The sequence below is a fragment of the Xiphophorus hellerii genome, chromosome 20 (genome assembly GCF_003331165.1).
Source record: "Xiphophorus hellerii strain 12219 chromosome 20, Xiphophorus_hellerii-4.1, whole genome shotgun sequence".
NCBI classification, from domain to species: Eukaryota; Metazoa; Chordata; class Actinopteri; order Cyprinodontiformes; family Poeciliidae; genus Xiphophorus; species Xiphophorus hellerii.
In genome coordinates this window covers 10837118-10855866 of record NC_045691.1, presented here as the reverse complement: position 1 = coordinate 10855866, position 18749 = coordinate 10837118, and the positions used below count along the sequence as shown (strand labels likewise).

The window sequence follows — 18749 nt, the reverse complement described above, 5'->3', positions numbered from 1 at the left end:
AAACGTTATTAGCTGCTGCCAGTATAATTTATTATTAGAACTTCTGATATTTTCAACTGCAGTGACATGCAATAATGCACAACCAAAATTTCAGTAATGCTTGAATGGGAAAAAAAAAAAAAAGCATTTTATGGTATGTATTGCTAATGACAGTTAGTTAACAACAATTAACAATCCTACGGTTTTTTGGGGTAATGGGAACACGCTCAAGTAAGGTATTAATGTCATTTTCAGATCTAAGCTTGAACTTCAGAGAAAAGTAAAAGAAGCATATTTTCTACGAGTTTAGCTGGAATGAGCCCTCAAATGAAAATCTTCCCTTGGCTTCATACACCCTTGGTCCACCCCTGGCTCAAATCTTAAAAATAGGAGTTTATATTTATAAAAAATGCCTCTATAATGAACAAGGGTTTTTGTGTTGCTCAGCACATTTGATTGTCTATTTTTGCATATATGCCCCAGAATCACACCCAGTTTTGATTACATTAGTAGGGAAAATCTTTCTTTAGTATGATCTAAAAAGATCAGTTTCATTTTGAAAACTTTTACTAGGGAGTTTTAACTTTTTTTCATATAATGCTATGCTTCTACAGATTTTGGTATAATCTTTAAAAACCTTTTACTCATTACAGTGATAGCACATTTGGGTTAAAACTGTTTTGAGCATGCAAAATAAAACAACCAAATAACTACTGACATTAGTGAACACAGACATGAGACCTAGGCAACGTTATGTTATCTGTTACTACAACAGACATCGACCATTAATTTACAATTATGGACCATTGTTATGGAGATTATTTGGAATGCGGGATCTAAAGTTTCCACTCTATAACATTCTGGCTCCCCAGTAAAACTTTTCTTCAGTCTTTAAAGCTATTTGAGAGTCTCTGTGAGACCCTTTAAGAGGCTGGTACTGCAATCTAAAAAAATCCAAACAAAGAAATCCGACCAAAACTCGAACAGGCGGAATTTATTCCGCTCCTCCTATATTCCCATTACCACATTTTTCATTGGCCAGAACTCGAGTCCGCTGCTTTCCTATTGGTTGGTTAAGCTGCTCTTGTAGAGGTGACTTGGCCTTCCAGTGTTCCGCTGCGTCGGGATCCGGGGACGCAAATCAAGGGAAACAAATCGTCTGACAGAAGAAAAGTTCATGCTGGAGTTTAGAAACGTCCTTGAAAGACACATGAAGGTAAGAAGTGAAAATGACAAGTGGTTTCTGTTGACTACATGAAGAAAACCTTCGACTTTTGATCGCGCTGGTTGTTTCACGTGAGAGTAGAAAGAAAAGAAAAAAAGATTCACTCGAGCCTAGTGGCCAAATCGTTTGACAAAAAAGTAGTTAGAAGTTTTTCTTCTTACTTTGCAACATTTTATTTCCTTATGAGCCTAGTTTTTACTTCATCAGTCAGATTGCCTGTTGATCTCAGTGGATGCGCGCAAAGATTTTACTTTGCAGCGACTCCAGTTGTTAAATAATCCTTAATTAACTGAGAAGCAGACACATTTATTTTATTTATCGTTTTTATTTTACGAGTAAAGCTGCGTTGAATTAGGTAGAAAGCCGAGTAAGGCAAGATTGTGGCCTGTATAAAAATTGGGTTGGCTAATAAATCCAATTTAGTATCCAGACATGCTGCATCTGTTGGTGAGGGAAAAGGAAAAGCAGCAGACCTCTCCTGCTCTGTTTCCCCTCAGCTGACCCTCCCATCTTAAGGCTGCATAGTCTGAGATATTTGTGCAAATGCTGTTTTTTTTCTTATTCTGTTATTTCTTTTCAGATAAGTCACTTGAAAAATAAGAAGAAATATTTTTTTGTGCACAAATGAACACTGTTAACCACTTTGCTATCTTGATTATTCTTAAAGAAAAAATGTGAGTGCACTCCAGATTGCTTAATGTATTGGCAGGAAGGCTTTTCCTGCCATTCAGCCTGAGCTTAAGAGCTTATAACCTCTTCGAGACTAAAAAGGGGAATAGTTAATGGACTTTGATTGGATTAGGAGAAAGGATTTTCTTTCTTTGCCCCTATATTTTACAATCACCAGCAGCTACACTCAAACCCAGAGTCTGCTTGGTCTTCACATATACAGTATATTTCACAGTGAAAGCTGGTTCATGTTTTACAAAGATATTTACGGCTTTACAGGTAATGCAAATGGGCTGTTGTCGTCCGACGTGAAGCTTTACAGGACATGTAGAAGTATTTGTATTTCCCATGCCATCATCTTTGTATATGTCATGGTTAACTGCTCCTCTCCCAGGGAAACAGTTGTGATACGTTAAAAAGTGACGCCAAGCACGATGGCGCATACAGGCCTTGGCAAGCCCAGACACTTCTCACAAAACGTGCACACCACAGACTTCTCACAGTGATTATGGTGGCCTATGAAATTAGCAAGCAGGCCTGTAAAGCAAAAACTAAAGGAGGGCATGTACAGTATATGCTGGAGTTTAATTAGCGTTTTACACTGGTGGTCTAGCTGCAGAGTGCTGCTGCAAAGGGGGACTAAAAACTTCTCAAACAGATGCTGCTTGTGGTTTTTCTTCTTCTAGCTTCTGCTCACTGCTTTGCAGAAAAATGTGCTGGATACAGTTAGTTAAGGCACCTTGCAAAAGTATTCATAACCTGTGGACCTTTTAGATTGTTGGGGTGTTTCAAACACAAACTTTATAGTATTTTTTGATTATGTTGTGGAGTAGAAAACACATATTTGGATATAATTTTTATGTAAAAGGAAAAGGACACATTTGTTTCTTTGTATTCAACCCTTAGACCTTTGCTTTACTACCCATAATTGAAACAAGACCTATAGTAAACCCCAAATGAGCTGCAGGGATCCACTGCTCAGGTGGACAACTGTTATAGAAGAAAAACTAAATCCACTTCTTAAAGAAAGTTATAAGAAATTAATTTTAGAGCTGACCACAATCCATAAAGGGAAACACCAAAAACGTAGAAAGATGTGCTCTAGTGAGAACACGATGGATTGTTTTGTCCTATATTTAAAATCATACCATCCCAGTATGGGAATGGTCTGATTTTACTTTTCTTAAAAAAGGTTAATTGGGAACAGATAATGTGTGCAGAGTTGATGGGATGATGGACAAAGCTTAATTAAGGGTGATCCTGTAAGAAAACCTGTTGGAGGCTCCCAAAGACTTGATACTGGTTCATAGGTTCATCTTCAAGCAGAACAACAACTCTAAGCAAAGAGTCAGAGCTGGAATGGAATGCTTTACATTTCTGGCAAAGTTTTAGCAACAATTATCTCCTAAAACCAAAAACTCCATAAGTAATAGACAAAATAAAAAAAAAGCAAAAGAATTAGACAGAACCAGGCACAAGTTCAGGTGTTATAATGAGCCAGTCAATTTCCAGACCTAAATGCTGATGCAAATCTGTTACAGGACCTTAAAACTTGATGTTCACAGAAGATCTCCATTCAATTTGGCTACACTCTATTTGACAGAGCACTTGGCAAACAGTTTCACTTCTATATGAGCAAATCTGGGACTGACTTATTCCAAACCTTCAACTGTTAAATCTATCAAAATGTGGTTCTGTAAAGTATTGATTTAGTTAGGCTACAAACCAAAACACATCATGAATTTTATTCTGTCATTCTCCCTCCACTTGACCCTTATGTAATATTTTATGTTGGTTTACCATATAATTGCAAGTAAAATATGCTTGAATTTTTAGTTGTAATGTGAAAGGTGAAAATCTTCAGAGTATAAATCCTTTTGTAAGGGACAGTGCTAAGAGGAGATCATTTTGAATATAGTTTGACTTTTAGTTCATCATGACTTCTTTTTTCATAAACTTGTGTTAAAACTCAACAACCTCTCCTTTTAGACATCATAAAACTCAGTTATGGTTACCACAGATTGCTCAAAGCAGAATCCTAATCCATTCATGGATCACAGCCTTTAAGCAAACTGGGAGATTTTTCAGATGCTTCAGCCACTTAAATGGTATTTCTGTGATTCCAACAGCAGTGGATGTGTGTTATTAAGTAGTCAGTCAGTCAGTGGGGTGGAGGTCTAACCCACACGATGAGTCTCATAAGAAAATGATGTTTAGTGTAGTAACATGGACAGCTTTGATCTCGTTTCAAAGCGAGGCCCGCATGTTTTTACTTGGGCAGAGTGCGGCTGGATGCTGGAGATGTAGACACCGCGGGGCTTGTCAACAGAACCAACACAGCTGGGAGATTAAAGCACAGAGACTCTACAAAGGGGCTACTTCTCATTTCCAACTCTAAAATAACTGTCACAGCACCCATTAGGGTTTGAACTCTTGGCAAAACAAAAAGATATTTTAAAGTTCTGCGACTTCATCAGTTCGATGACTTTTGGACCTGAATGGGTAAATGAAAGTGGAAAAGTTTGAATCTGATTTGTCTGCAACCAGTATCAGTTGCAGATAGATCAGATTCCAATTGTGGTGTTTTAATTTGGCAAAGCTTAATTTAAGTCTTCCTGTAAACTAAACCTAAAATATCAAGGTTGTGTTTCTCATTTATTAAATAAAGTCTTTCTTGCTCTACTTTAGAAAATTACTTCATTGGAAGATAATAACCACATGTCCACTGAAGGCTCATAAATACGTGGAAGAGATTAGATGTCTGCCTCGATGTCTGATTTCTGGGAAGTGGAAAACAAAGGGCTTAATATAAAGAAAAAAAAACTATATACCTGAAAAATTGTTGTACAGTCACAATGAGAAAACTGATGAGAAAGGATTATGGGCTTTTCTGTGTTTCCTGTTTTAGACTTGTTTAATAATTTGCTCAACTAAAGATATGCCTGGTCTAGATCATTTTGTTCTGTCTTTTTTCTCAACAGACCAAAGTGAACATGGAGAGCCTGAGCAAGCCGGAGTTGCTGATGCTCTTTAGCATCCTGGAAGGAGAGCTGCAGGCTCGGGATGTTGTCATTGAAGCTCTAAAGGTAACAATAATTGAATAGTAAAATCCTTCACAGCTCATAATGGCTTTTTCCTTTAAATAATGTCTCATCATAATCTCACCTAATTAAGTGCCCTGGATGTGGGTACTTAGCATATTGACTAAGCATTCTTTGGATTTTTTTTTTTTTAGATAAACTTTTTCAGAATATACAGAGCAGAGTGAGGTTTCCTCAACCATGACAGAGAGTAAACAGACATTTTGGCAAAGTGAAATCTTGAAATCTTGTGTCTTGCAGTGAGGGGATTGAGCGGCTCTGTAAAAGCCCTGGGGTAGCTTTTTACATGTGGTAGGTTTGACTCCAGTTTTCTTCTTTGCGGGAATGGGTCTCTGTAAATTACCATAAGTGATCACCTCCACCTGCTAGTAACCACCATATTCAACATGATAGGAGTTGCATTGTCCAGGTTTGTAGTCCTCCGTGTCAATTGCGGACAAAGGAGGTGATTGAAGGATTTGCTGGGAGTGAAAATTATTGTTCCATGTAAGAGGATTTGGACAACCATTAAGGAGTGTCAAGTTGTCAAAAAGTTATTATCTGAAAAACTCAAACCAAGAATCTTGGCTTGTGTTTGCCATAACAGAAAACTGACAGAAAGTGCTGTCATTTCCTGAAGCGGGTTAAAAATGTAACTCCCATAACCGTCAAGATAAACTGTTGCATATCTTGATTATGCAACAGCTTTGGAAAAGGTGAGATCTACACTTATGAAACAAGTAAACAATGCCGGAGTCTCAGTTCTCATCATTAACATCCAGGTTTTGCAGCAATTAGAGCAGAGAAAGCGCTGCCGAGTGTTTTGTGTTTGTGTCTGCACCTCATTCCTTCACTTCCCCTGTGTGACATATAAGGCAAGATGACTTAATGTGAGCGAGGGCCAGAGTGAATAAATGGACTTACGTGAACTGGACTTATGTGAACCCTTAGGGAAATACTTTTTGATAAGTATTCATTTACTAAGCTGTTGAAATACAGATACAATGAATGGACAAAAAACCTTTTTCTTGAGTCATGCCAGTTGCACAACTAATTCGTTGAGCTTCGTAGAGTTGCAGATGTTTTTATCAGCCTAAACTGATGGATGGAGTCCTACCTTGTATTAAAGGTAGGGCATGTAGGGGAAGGAGAAGGAATTTACTTTGGGTTATATATGAAATTTGGAAAACGCCTGAATTTCGATGTTTCCAATTTCAAACTAAATAAAAATCCAGTATTGGTACCATCAGCTGCAATCAGCCTTTGACTCTGTGGAAGAATAATGACCTTCAGCTTGTCTTCATTGTTTTTTCTGGTGTCCCTTATCTTCCTTTTTTCTAACTTCATTGATCCTCAGTTTTTTGGCCAGTGTCCTAGTGGAAAATGAAATCAGATCCATAAAGCATGAATTTCTCTGCAATTTACTGGTACGTGGCTGCTCAGACTTTGGTCTTGGTAAAACACAGAGGATCAACGCCAGCAGATTACATGGATCCCCAAATCATTACTGACTGTGGAACCTTCACACTGAACTTCAAGCAACCTTGCTTATCTATTCTTTCTCCAAACTATGAGACCTTTATTTCCCATTGAAAAGCAAAATGTATAGTAAACGAAGGAAGAAACAGCTGATCCTGAGGCTGCAGTCCAATTGTGAATTATCACAATGTTTTCTAATCAGAGGCTCTCACTGTTACTTGTGCACCATCTTTTCACCAAACATTTTTACACTCAACTCTCCGATGATTTTCTTTGATGTAGCACTCTGTGAACAACCAGCTTCTTACCTGTGTGGCTTACTCTACCCATGAAGTGTATCAGTGACTGTCTGCTTTAGGGCAAAGTCAAAAATGTTTCACATGATTGTGCAGTCCATAACATGGCAAATACCATAACATGGTATTTCTATACATGTTTTCTAAATTGCCTTATGTCATATTCTAATTTTTTACGATACTGAATTTTTGGATTTCATTATCTTCAATCCATAAATCATCATAATTAACATAATTAAAGGCTGGAAGTACATCCCTCAGAAACGTCTCCAGTGTGGGACAACAAAACACATTTCTGTTCTATTCTATGCTTTTGTAATAAATGGACTTTTTGGATTTACATTTGAAAATAAATACATTTTTCAGTGGTAGTCTATTTTATTAAGATTTTCCCATTATTCCCAAAGAGTATCAATGATTTTGATAATCATTTCAGTTTTTAGCAACATCCTCAAGTTGAAATTTATATTTTTGTATATTAAATGATAATTGAAAATAAGATAAAATATCATTGAAAAGCATTGCATTTAACTTCATGTAGACTTATCAAAAGATGTTAACGCACCAAACAACTGTATGAGAAGTTGGTCTAGGCATGCTTATCTGAGTCATTGTGGATGTGTCATATCCTTGTCAGTATCATATGAGAAATATTTAAAATAAACATAGATCACTATGGTAGTAACACAGTGTAGGATATATTTATTTTTAGTAAATTTGTCATCAAACTCATTTGTGTGTGTTTTCATTTACAGCCCTTTTCTCTATCTGGCTAAAAAGATAAAACCCTCAAGTTTTTATCTACACATTACCAGTGCTTTTTCCCATGGTGAAGTGTAGGATATGAGATATGAACCAATATGAGTTTTGCCTTTCTGCTTTTTTTGTAGCTTTTTTCTTTTGACAGTTCTCTAAATTTAATTGTGCAGAGCTATCAATGGCATTCTAACTATCTGCTGTGTTTTTCCCCCCCTTGTGACTCACTTCTACAGCTGCTTTACAAAGTGTGACTTTCAAGAGGAAGGAAGTGTTTGGCAATGCTTATATTTGGCACTCAAAACTCTGTGGCGATCCAGCAGTCATTTTGGTTTTGGGAAAAAATAACTTTTTAGGTCCAAATGAGACTCAAAAATGAAAATGAGCCTTTAATTAACCGTCAAATTCTCATGGTGTGGTTGACTGCAGTTTCCAAGCAGAGCTACTTCAAATAGCTTTGCCGTCTGTTTTGCTGAAAAGCCAGTGTTGAAGTAGAAATACGAATTGTGTGTCTAGGTCTGAGATTCATCAGCTGATTAGATTGAGTGTCATCAATGAGAAATTAATTGCCTTTTTATCTGGAGTTGCTACTAGACAGCAGTTTAGCCTTTCTCCTGCAGAGAATACAAAATACAAACACTGGCATGAGGGACTATTTATCAGCTTGAAAAAACAGCTACTGCAATATCTTGGACTGTAGACTATAAATGCATCCTGGTCAGCCTCTCTTTTTGTTTTACACAGATCTTGTTCCCACCGTTTCACATCTGAAGGATTCCAGGCATGTGTCAGCAAAAGATAAGCTGGAAACGGTACAGCTGCGGCTTGCCATATACAGACACGCCGATGTTGCCAAGAACTGAAGCCAACAAACAAAGCATGAATAATGAGGCTAGACTGTGATGCAGAACTGAAAGCGTATGGGTGTTTTACTGTATGATGTAATAAAATTATATTCGTGAATGCTAAGTGTTAGGTGGCATTGGGGAAAGTTTCCTGAAACCAGTGTTTTGTTTTTTTTATGCCTGAGCACCAATTTCTGAAAGTGGAGGGTTCGTGTGAAGAAAATGCAGCATTTCTTTGTGTTGTTTAGCTGCACAGCTATCTTTGCACTGAATGAGAACTGAGAAGGGTGACAGGAGAAGTACAGTAGGGTTTGCAAAGATATTTAAAAAATAGTTAGCTCTAACTGTAAAGTGACACATTAGACAGTCACTACCAGGAAGAGGGAGTAGCCTGTTGCCAGGTTACTTGACTTTAGGAATAACAGTCCTGTATTAAACTTTCATCAGTGACACTGAACCATTATTAGCTAATTTTTTTGTATAAGTCAACATTTGCATTTTAACATCTAGGAGTCCTGCCCTGAATAGCACGTAATCCAGTTACTGAGGTTCTGAGTGGTCATGTGGCTTTCTTTAATGCTCACATGTGAGAGGCATTTTTGAATACTCCTGGGTGCAGTGTGTTTTCCTGCTTCACCCCTCTCTGCCGTTTGATCCGCCTTCACACCATCCTTGACAGACCAGTTCAAAAACGGCAGCAAAGCCTCCGGGCCGTGCTCTGCTCTTCCTGTGCTGAATGAGCCAATACTGATGATGTAGGAAATGACAAGCCTAAACCTTCTGATCTGTCTTGAACTTTGGTTATATGTCAGCGCTAATTCATCATCCCTCCCTGCACTTCCCATTAATCACCAGAGCTCACATAGCTTCACTGAGTTTCTGGTAATTCATTTTAATCTGATTTGACTGGACCTTTTAAGTTTCAAAGCAAAAGTCATAAAGCAGCGTTTTGGCTCAAGTTTACATCTCATTTGATTTACGGAACAGCAGCACCCCTGATAAAGATATGTGCAAAACCCTTAAAGGTGGGACGTTATGTAAAATAGAATTTTCTTTAACTATTTATTATGTTATAATGCAACTTCCTCATTAAAAAGATATTTAGAGTGTTGCTTTGATAATTTTCTAACATGTTTGAGGAATCCTTGAATTTCCCATGGCAGCCATACAGGGTTGCCCAAGTGCTTGCTTTCACAAAGTGCTGCCTACTAGCCAAAAGCTGTAGTCTCCAAGTTGAACTTCTGAACCTTCTCCGCTAAGCTCCTCCAGACTAGTGGCGGCAGCAATTAGCAAACACATGGTAGAACTGGCATCTGCTGAGCACTTCTCAGTCACAATGTGCACTCTAAATTTTTTATAATTTAATGAAGGCACTGATACAAGTGGGTTTTGTTCTATAGTGACACATCCACATTAAGTCAAATTATTTTTAGTGTGTCATTTTAATTCCTCACCGACTCCTGGCGTAATTGTGCTTTCAGCTAATGAATTGCAGTGAAGGCTAGAGGATTGTGTAGAATGAGTCCACCGTAAACAATCCTTTATTAAAGAGAGAAAAAAGTAGGTTGGTGGGTAAAAAACATTCAGTTAAAGAACTGAGGGTAAATATTTCAATGCAGAGATGTATCTAAATTCTTCTTGACTTCAGGTTAATTTCTAATGTCAGCCTGGTATCATTCTTTTGGAACTCTGCGATTCCCTCTGCCAAGCAGGATATAGTGTTTTCTCTAATCTCCTGATCCTGCTTTGTTGAAATCTCACCAAGATATAGCTCTTCTGCTGGCCTAAACCATCTTTCTCTCCTCACTCACACGCCAGCCCCCCCTTTTCACAGCGGGCCTAAAGGCATCTGCTGAACTTGAAAAGTCTCGCCGCCATTATCTCTTTTTTTGTCATGAGTTAAACAGACAGCAGGTCTGCCTTGGACAAAGGCCAGTGCGGAGCAGCTGTCCTGCTAAAGATAGACAGACTCACACCATCTGTTGCTCCTTCCTCCACTCAGCACCATTTTTCTTGTGTTTTTGAAGTGTTTCCTCTCTCTGTTCCTCCTCCATTATCTGCTGTTTTAGATCTGTTAAGTCATTTGAGATGGTGATCATGCCGTGCAGAATGCAGAATTTTATTTCCTGTTTTAATGAAAGCAAAGCAACAGCAGTTTCTGTTAACTTCAAGTGATAACTGGATTTTTTAAATTATCAAATAAAATTCACTTGGAAGAGGTTAATAAGTATGTCATGCAGTTTTGCAGTCTGAAGATTTTGATTAATCTGGCAACTACTAATTTATTTAGTAGCTTCTCTGACACTTTCAGTGTAATGCATAATGTCAGCACTGAAAAGATTCATAAAGTTGTGTGAATTATTATTCTAAAACAACTCCATTGATGTAATCGTTGTTGATAAAACTGTGCTGAACACGGGTTAGATATCAGTCACAGAAATTGCTAAAACTCAGTCTGAGATGAGTTAATTGAAATTTCCCAACACTGGGAAAACAACCTGATTAAGCTATTTGCAGGTAATAAATGCATTAAAAACTTGAGTTTTTAATGCACTCTCATGCTAAATGCAAATGCAGATTTGATTCTAACATAGCACTACTACTAATAAGCACTTGGCGTCTCTCTGTGCTGATATATTTTGACAACATTTAAGTTATGAATTATGCATGAAATAGCCACCTATACTTATGCATATTAGTATAGATTACAGCAAAAGCAAATAACGTTACATCATAAAACACTATTTTACATTATTGAGCTATTTGTGTTATGGAGGTTGCATGAAAAATACACCATCTAATGAAAGCCTGTAAAAACATTTTTGTGATAAAAAATTTTAGTAATAGGGGGAAAAACTGTCATGCTGGTTGAATTTTGGGAAAAGCACAAAGGTTTTACACAAAGAAGAATTTTCTCCCAGCAGCTATCAGACTTTCTATCACAGAACCTAATTTAGTTGCTTAAATACCTGCATTATGTTCTTGTATTCTGTTATTGTATCAAACACAACATGCCTGTAGTATTCTTTTTAATTATCTTTTTCACTTGTACATTTCTTAGAATCTACATATGATGTTTTCCCTGACTGTAGTTTAGATTTTTATCATATCACAGTTTGTCTTTGTAATTCCTAATGTATTCAGTGAGGTGCTAATTTCTAGTTAAATTAAATGTCTAAATTGTGCTTAAAATCATGCAGATGCTTTTTGAAATGCAGAATAAAACCTTGTAATACAAAACATTCTAACAGATGCCTGTTGGAATGGATAAGATTGTGAGCACACAGACAACACCCAGCAACTTGAGCCAAGTCTACTTGCTAACTACTCGCATAAACAATATACAAGTATTTCTTTTTTTTATTTGGATTTAATTACAGGCTGGTTTAGCATGCTTGTAAAACACCATGTAAGGATTTTACAATCACATGCACTACAATTAGAATGACTCACTTAAAATGGTTAATTGTTACACCATTTTTTTTTAATGTATTTTTTTTACAATTTTCAGCATCACTTTTGAATGTAGAAACGTCATTCTGATGTGATTCCACCTGACCGATGTTCTTAAAAGTTTAGGAGGAACCTTCTACATGACCTGCAGTTCTCTGGTAATTTAAACAATGAAACCCTAAAACATTTTTCCAATGAGTGTGGCTGAAGAGAAGACAACATTGACCTGACACAGAAATAGGTGCACGTTACTCCCATTTCCTGAACTTTAAAGGCGTTTTTTTTGTGTGTAAATATTTAATGCCATCCGCTTTGTGAATCCAGTGCAGAGATTAAGTAAAGTGTGAGCAAAACATCTGCTAAAAAGGAAGAGATTGCAACGCTTTGTGAATTTCCTCCAGCATGTGTTTAGAAGTTTACATATGCAGTTTAAATCTTCCCTCTGGGTCTGAGATACAAGAGCCTAAGAGTAGAATCACACAGCATGACCGAGTTACTAAATCTCTGCAAATAAAAGTCTGACTCCTCATTTTGTCTTCTCCTCAGGCTCAATGTAAAGAGCTGTTCATCCAGGAGCGCTATGGTAGGTACAACCTCAGTGACCCCTTCCACGCCTTGCAGAGAGACAATGAAATTGTTGGGGGCCCAAATAAGGAACCTGGTCACTCCTCCCCCACCTCCAACCCTCTGGTGGTTCTCAAACTGGTGGTGAGCCACTGCAGGAAGATGCAAGAGAAGATGCTGGCCCAGCTGGCTGCAGCTGAGAGCAGGCACAGGAGGGTGAGCTCCAATACTTGGTATTTTAAGAGATTCAAACCAAGTAACTGATGTAAAAACTAAAACAAATAGATCACTGGTGGTTATTTCTATTTCAAACAAAAATCTGTGTGAAAGCAGTGTAAGCTTATGTGTGATGTGATAATGGATTTTTTTTCCCCACACAAATAAAAAGATTGATGAACCTGTTCATTTAACTGCAACATTTTCAAATCTATTAAATTAAATCTCACTTCCATCACAGTCTGTTGGGTTTTTAGGAACATGATTAAATACACATTTATGTTTTCAGCACACACACACATTCAAAAGGTGTTCATAACAGGCTGAGTGAAACAGAATAAAATATTCATTTTGGATTCAAAACCTAACTTGAGTAAATGGCAGATATTTTTATTTAGTATCTGGGGCACTTGCACTTCATAATATATACAGTGTTTTGAAGCAAGATCAATTTTACTTTTGATGCAGTCAACCAAACTCACTGGCAGGCATGGGCTAAAATGCTAAAACCTTTTGTCAAACCTTTGCTTTTAAGCCTTTACTGCCTGAATTTATTTAGAGTGGTATACAAAACATTATTTGTCTTTTTAACACCAAACTGATTATAAATTAAGTAGAGATTGTTAATTTGTATATCATACACATTAACAATTCCTTCTCATTTTAAATAGGGAAATGAGTAAAATTAGGTTTAATTGTGTATAACACAATCATGTGTATAGCCAATCATTAGATGGCAGCACAGGGTTTCCAATACAATCCTGGGTTCAGATGCATTAACAGATATCAGTGGTTCATATACGTCACTTCAGCTATGTGATGGTTTGTGGGAAATTTGTGACACTAATGTACTAGGTATTAATGAGATGTCAGAGAGACACAAATGGAGTGACCAGAAATAGCTCAGGCTATGTGGAGCATGTAGGAGAGCTGTGTCCCTACATGTTGCTGTGAACTTCCTGCCAGACAGTTGACAAATTCAGATGTAAATGTTTCCAGCTGCAAAAAATAAAAGGAACTATGTAGCATTCCTCTTAAAGTTCTGCTATTTCAAACCAAAGGTTTACTACTTTACTGACATGTCTGTTAAGCAGCAGACTGCAGGCTAGCTACCTCAGGAGATAGCCCAACTACACTCAACAAAAATATAAACGCACCACTTTTGTTTTTGCTCCCATTTTTCATGAGATGGACTCAAAGATCTAAAATTCATTCCAGATAAACAATATTACCATTTCTTTCAAATGTTGTCCACAAATCTGTCTAAATGTTTGATAGTGAGCACTTCTGCTTTGCTGAGATAATCCATCCCACCTCACAGGTGTGCCACATCAAGATGCTGATCTGACATCATGATTGGTGCACAGGTGTACCTTATACTGCCCACAATAAAAGGCCACTCTGAAATGCGCAGTTTTGTCTCAGCAAAATGCCACAGATGTGGCAAGCATTGATGGAGCGTGCAATTGGCACGCTGACAGCAGGAATGTCAACCAGATCTGTTGCTTGTGCATTGAATGTTCATTTCTCCACCATAAGCCATCTCCAAAGGCGTTTCAGAGAATATGGCAGTACATCCAACTGGCCTCACAACCGCAGACCATGTGTAACCACACCAGCCCAGGATCTCCACATCCTGCAGGTTCACCTCCAAGATCGTCTGAGACCAGCCACTCAGACAGCTGCTGAAACAATTGGTTTGCATAGCCAAAGAATTTCTGCACAAACTGTCAGAAACCGTCTCAGGGAAGCTCAACTGCATGCTCGTCATCCTCATCGGGGTCTTAACCTGACTCCAGATCGTCGCCGTAACAGACTTGAGTGGGCAAATGCTCACATCCGATGGCACGTTGGAGAGGTGTTCTCTTCACGGATGAATCTCGGTTTACATTGTTCAGGGCAGATGGCAGACAGCGTGTGTGGCGTCATGTGGGTGAGTGCTTTGCTGATGCCAATGTTGTGGATCGAGTGGCCCATGGTGGTGGTGGGGTTATGGTATGGGCAGGCATCTGTTATGGACGAAGAACACAGGTGCATTTTATTGATGGCATTTTGAATGCACAGAGATACCGTGATGAGATCCTGAGGCCCATTGTTGTGCCATACATCCATGAACATCACCTCATGTTTCAGCAAGATAATGCACGGCCCTGTGTTGCAAGGATCTGTACACAATTCTTGGAAGCTGAAAATGTCCCAGTTCTTGCATGGCCAGCATACTCACCGGACATGTCACCCATTGAGCATGTTTGGGATGTGCTTGACCGGCTTATACGAAAGCGTGTACCAGTTCCCACTACTATCCAGCAACTTCGCACAGCCATTGAAGAGGAGTGGACCAACATTCCACAGGCCACAATTGACAATCTGATAAACTCTATGCGAAGTGGATGTGTTGCACTGCATGAGGCAAATGGTGGTCACACCAGCTACTGACTGGTTCTGAGTCCCCAGACCCCCAATAAAGCAAAAAAAAAAGCACATTTCAGAGTACCTTTTTATTGTGGGCAGTATAAGATACACCAGTGCACTAATCATGATGTCAGATCAGCATCTTGATGTGGCACACCTGTGAGGTGAGATGGATTATCTCAGCAAAGCAGAAGTGCTCACCATCAAACATTTAGACAGATTTGTGGACAACATTTGAAAGAAATTGTAATATTGTTTATCTGGAATGAATTTTAGATCTTTGAGTCCATCTCATGAAAAATGGGAGCAAAAACAAAAGTGTTGCGTTTATATTTTTGTTGAGTGTAATTAACCAGTGAAACTTAACTGAACGTTTATAATTTTGTGTAATAAAACCTGCTCAGACTTTTATTTTAGTAAATATTTACTCTCAGTTTAAAGTAATCCATGGTATCCAAATAAAAAATAATCTTTATATCTTGATTAATAAATGGGTTAATTAGCAGTTGTAAAAATTAATTGTACTGTTCCATATTTAACAAAAGTAATTAGATTATTCTAAGGTTTTTTGAAAGCGTTTACAACCTGTTTTGAGAAACAGGTTTCATATCGTGAGAATATTAAATTGCCCTATAACAGGGACCTACAACCTTTACAATCCAAAGAGCCATTTTTGCCCTCAGTCCAGCTTCGTAAAACTCGTTTCGAGCCACAAATGTTACCTGACCTTTGAAGAAGGACATCTCATAATTTTTGATGAGTTTCTACAGTAGGACATTTCGACCAATGTTACTCAGTTATTATATAATAAAACAAAATTTAAAAATCTGTAAAAAAAACTTGCATTCCTTATATTCCTCTTTAAAAACATTAGTCTATAATTTATCAATTTTATCCAAAGTTATGAAGAGCCGTTGTGGAAGGTACAATGAGTCACTCTGCAACTCTGGAGCCACAAGACGTAGATGCCTAGTTCAGGATGACTTTTTGTTCTATTTTGTGCTTGCTTTAGGTTATTGCAGACCTGGAGGAGGAAAAGAGGAGGCATGCTGAGGACACAGCAGAGGGAGATGATGTCACCTACATCCTGGAAAAGGAGAGAGAGCGCTTACAACAACAGGTGCTTTGTTTCAAAGACATTTGCCTCAGCCAGAAACTGAATGACTGACTGAACTTTTTTACAATATGAGCTGGGTTATAGACAGGAAACAAAATGTCTTCCAACTAATGACGGTTTCTTGATGGCATGAAACTGTCTTCGCTTGCAGCTGGAATTTGAGCGGAGTCAGGTCCGCCATCTGGAAAAGGAGCAGAGACGGATTACTGAGCAGCTTGAAGAAGAACGGGCTCAGCACAAGCAGCTCTCCTGTGCTCTGGCCAAAGAGTGCAAGTGGGCGAGTGCCAGGGCTCTGGAGGAGGGTCACCGCCTGACGGAGCTGAACCGCAAACTTGACAAGGTCCTAACATTTTGAATCCAAGTACCTCATCCTTTTGATTCTGTTATAAACAGTTGGCTTTATATAATTAGGAAAAAGATGCCTGTCAGACTCTGCGAAAGGAGCTGGACGAGGAAAGGATGCGAGCCCTGAGGATGGAGGCGAGGGTGGAGGAGCAGCTTGCTGAGTTCGACACAGAACGGGAACAGCTTCGCTCGCGGCTGAAGAAGGAAGAAGCTCATTGCTCCGATCTACAACAACAGGTGTGAACACTTTGACAAACTGCACCTTGTGGTGGAGTACTTTCATTAAATTACTTCATCTCATGCAATGAATTTAATTTATGATAAGGTGGAAGAGCTGAAGAGGAAGCTGGAAGAAGTGCAAGAAGTCTTTGCTTCTTCAAATGAGGCAACAGGAAGAGATCGGGTTAGAAAGGTTCCTGCAGGAAGCTTATCAGTGGACAGCATTAAGGTTGAGGACATTGAAGAAGACCATGCATCTGAACAGCCAAAGTCCCGATCTTACTGTCCAGGGGAGGCCAATGGGTTTCATATATCAAGCATACATGCAGAGAAGACGTCCTGTCAGAATGGAAATGAGACGCAAACATCGCTTTCTTACTCCGGTGCAGTGTTTACGCCTCAGTCTCGTTCCTCGCCCTGCACTTCGCCTGTTCTTGCCAAACGCACCACAGGCACTGTGAGCCAGGGAGGATACCAGTCTCCATATCAGGCTGGGATCAACCAGCGTTTCCATGCTGCGTGGCACAAGTTCCAGAGTTCCTTTGAGCCGGATTCACAGTTCCAGCCTGCTCAACCTGTCCCCTTGCTCTCACCAAAAGAGCTCTCTCCTGTGACCAGCAGCTCGTCTCCTGAGGCCAGCCCAGTCAAGCAAATGGCCCGGAGCACAGTCACTCAGGTTCTGTCCCGGTTTACCTCCGTCCAGCAGAGCGGGTCGATGAAACAGGGCACACCAAATAACTCCCCGTTTGGTACAGACTACCGTAGCCTTGCAGCACCCCTGTCTCCTTCCACTGGGAGGGCCACAGGGGCAGTTCCACAGGGGGTCCGATCACCAACCATCTCCAGGGTGGAAAGGGGAAACCCCCCGCCTATTCCTCCAAAGAAACCCGGTCTGGCCCAGGCTCCTCTCTCTCCAGCAGCCGTTCCAAAATCTGGCAGCCATTTCTCAGAGAGCCCCCTGTCCGGTAGCTGTGGCCTCAGCTCAAACCAGGAGGGCGTCAAAGAACTCGACATGGTGGTCTCATCAAATTAACCCATTGTTCAGCCTTCAGATACTTAATTGCGGGATCATCTAATGGTTATAACTGAGACTTACACAAGTCAGGATTTATATTAGTTCTTTAACAAAAATCCCTCTCATATTGTTATATGTATTTATTAAATGTAGTTTAAACATCAACAGAGGCACCATTTTAGGTGGCAATAAAGAAGTAAAGTCTAACATCTAAAAAAAAAAAAGTACATCCACACTAATGAGCTCTCATTCGATCCCCGTACATGAGCCTGAAGTGTTTTGCTGGTTAATGTATAAAAAAAAATCATCATTGAATACTACAAGTTTTACAGAAGTTTATGTGCTACCAAGTCTTATTTTATTGTACAGTCTTAGTATTAAAGGTTATGAATGTTTCAGAGTCTATTAATCATACATGACATCTACATTGATTCTTTGATATTCTCTTTGCGTAGTGATGTTTATCAAAGAAAATGATTACATGCAGTTACTGTTGGAAGAGATTTTAAAGTTGAATGTTATGCCTTTGTCATTAGTGGAATCCTGCATTACTTAACTATAAACCTTTGCTATAATTAGTATCAGGGTTCTTCTGCCATGTTGATTATTTCTGCCTTTATCACATGCTTTACATGCTGGCTGAAAAGTGACATATTTAATAAACTACTCTCAAAGTTAAAGTGTGTATGTTGTAATTGACAACCTTATAAGGTTTGTGTATATTTCATAAAACAACAACAGTCTGATGTCTTAAACCATTATGGCCTCTTTTGTACAGAGTTTATAAGTACTTTAATTCTTTACCTGGGCATTGGAGTTGTGATGGCCTGATGATTGGTCCACTGGGTCTGTCCTTATGACAGCTGGGATAGACACTGAATCTGGAAGTTGGGAAACATTGAATAGGACAAAATGGGCAATAAAAATAAATTAATGTGTTTTTTTTCTTTCTATTTTTAAGGTGGAACAAGTTGCTTATCTCTTTAATGACTATTAGCAATAGTTACAAAGTTGCACTGTCCTTGAAATTCCGCCAGAGGCCACTGTTTCATATGTTTTTGTTCGGTTGACTTTTTTCA

At 38.8% G+C, this 18749-nt stretch overlaps 1 protein-coding gene across 1 annotated transcript; it reads left to right on the top strand.

The window, feature by feature from the left end:
- The first annotated feature begins 1081 nt into the window (after nucleotides 1–1081).
- On the top strand, nucleotides 1082–18350 carry cttnbp2nla (CTTNBP2 N-terminal like a). Its single transcript, XM_032550315.1, has 7 exons — nucleotides 1082–1195; nucleotides 4855–4959; nucleotides 12329–12562; nucleotides 15987–16094; nucleotides 16243–16431; nucleotides 16503–16673; nucleotides 16762–18350. Exons 1-7 carry the CDS (start codon nucleotides 1157–1159, stop codon nucleotides 17686–17688), a joined length of 1773 nt encoding a protein of 590 aa, XP_032406206.1. The 5' UTR covers nucleotides 1082–1156; the 3' UTR covers nucleotides 17689–18350.
- The last annotated feature ends 399 nt before the right edge of the window (nucleotides 18351–18749 follow it).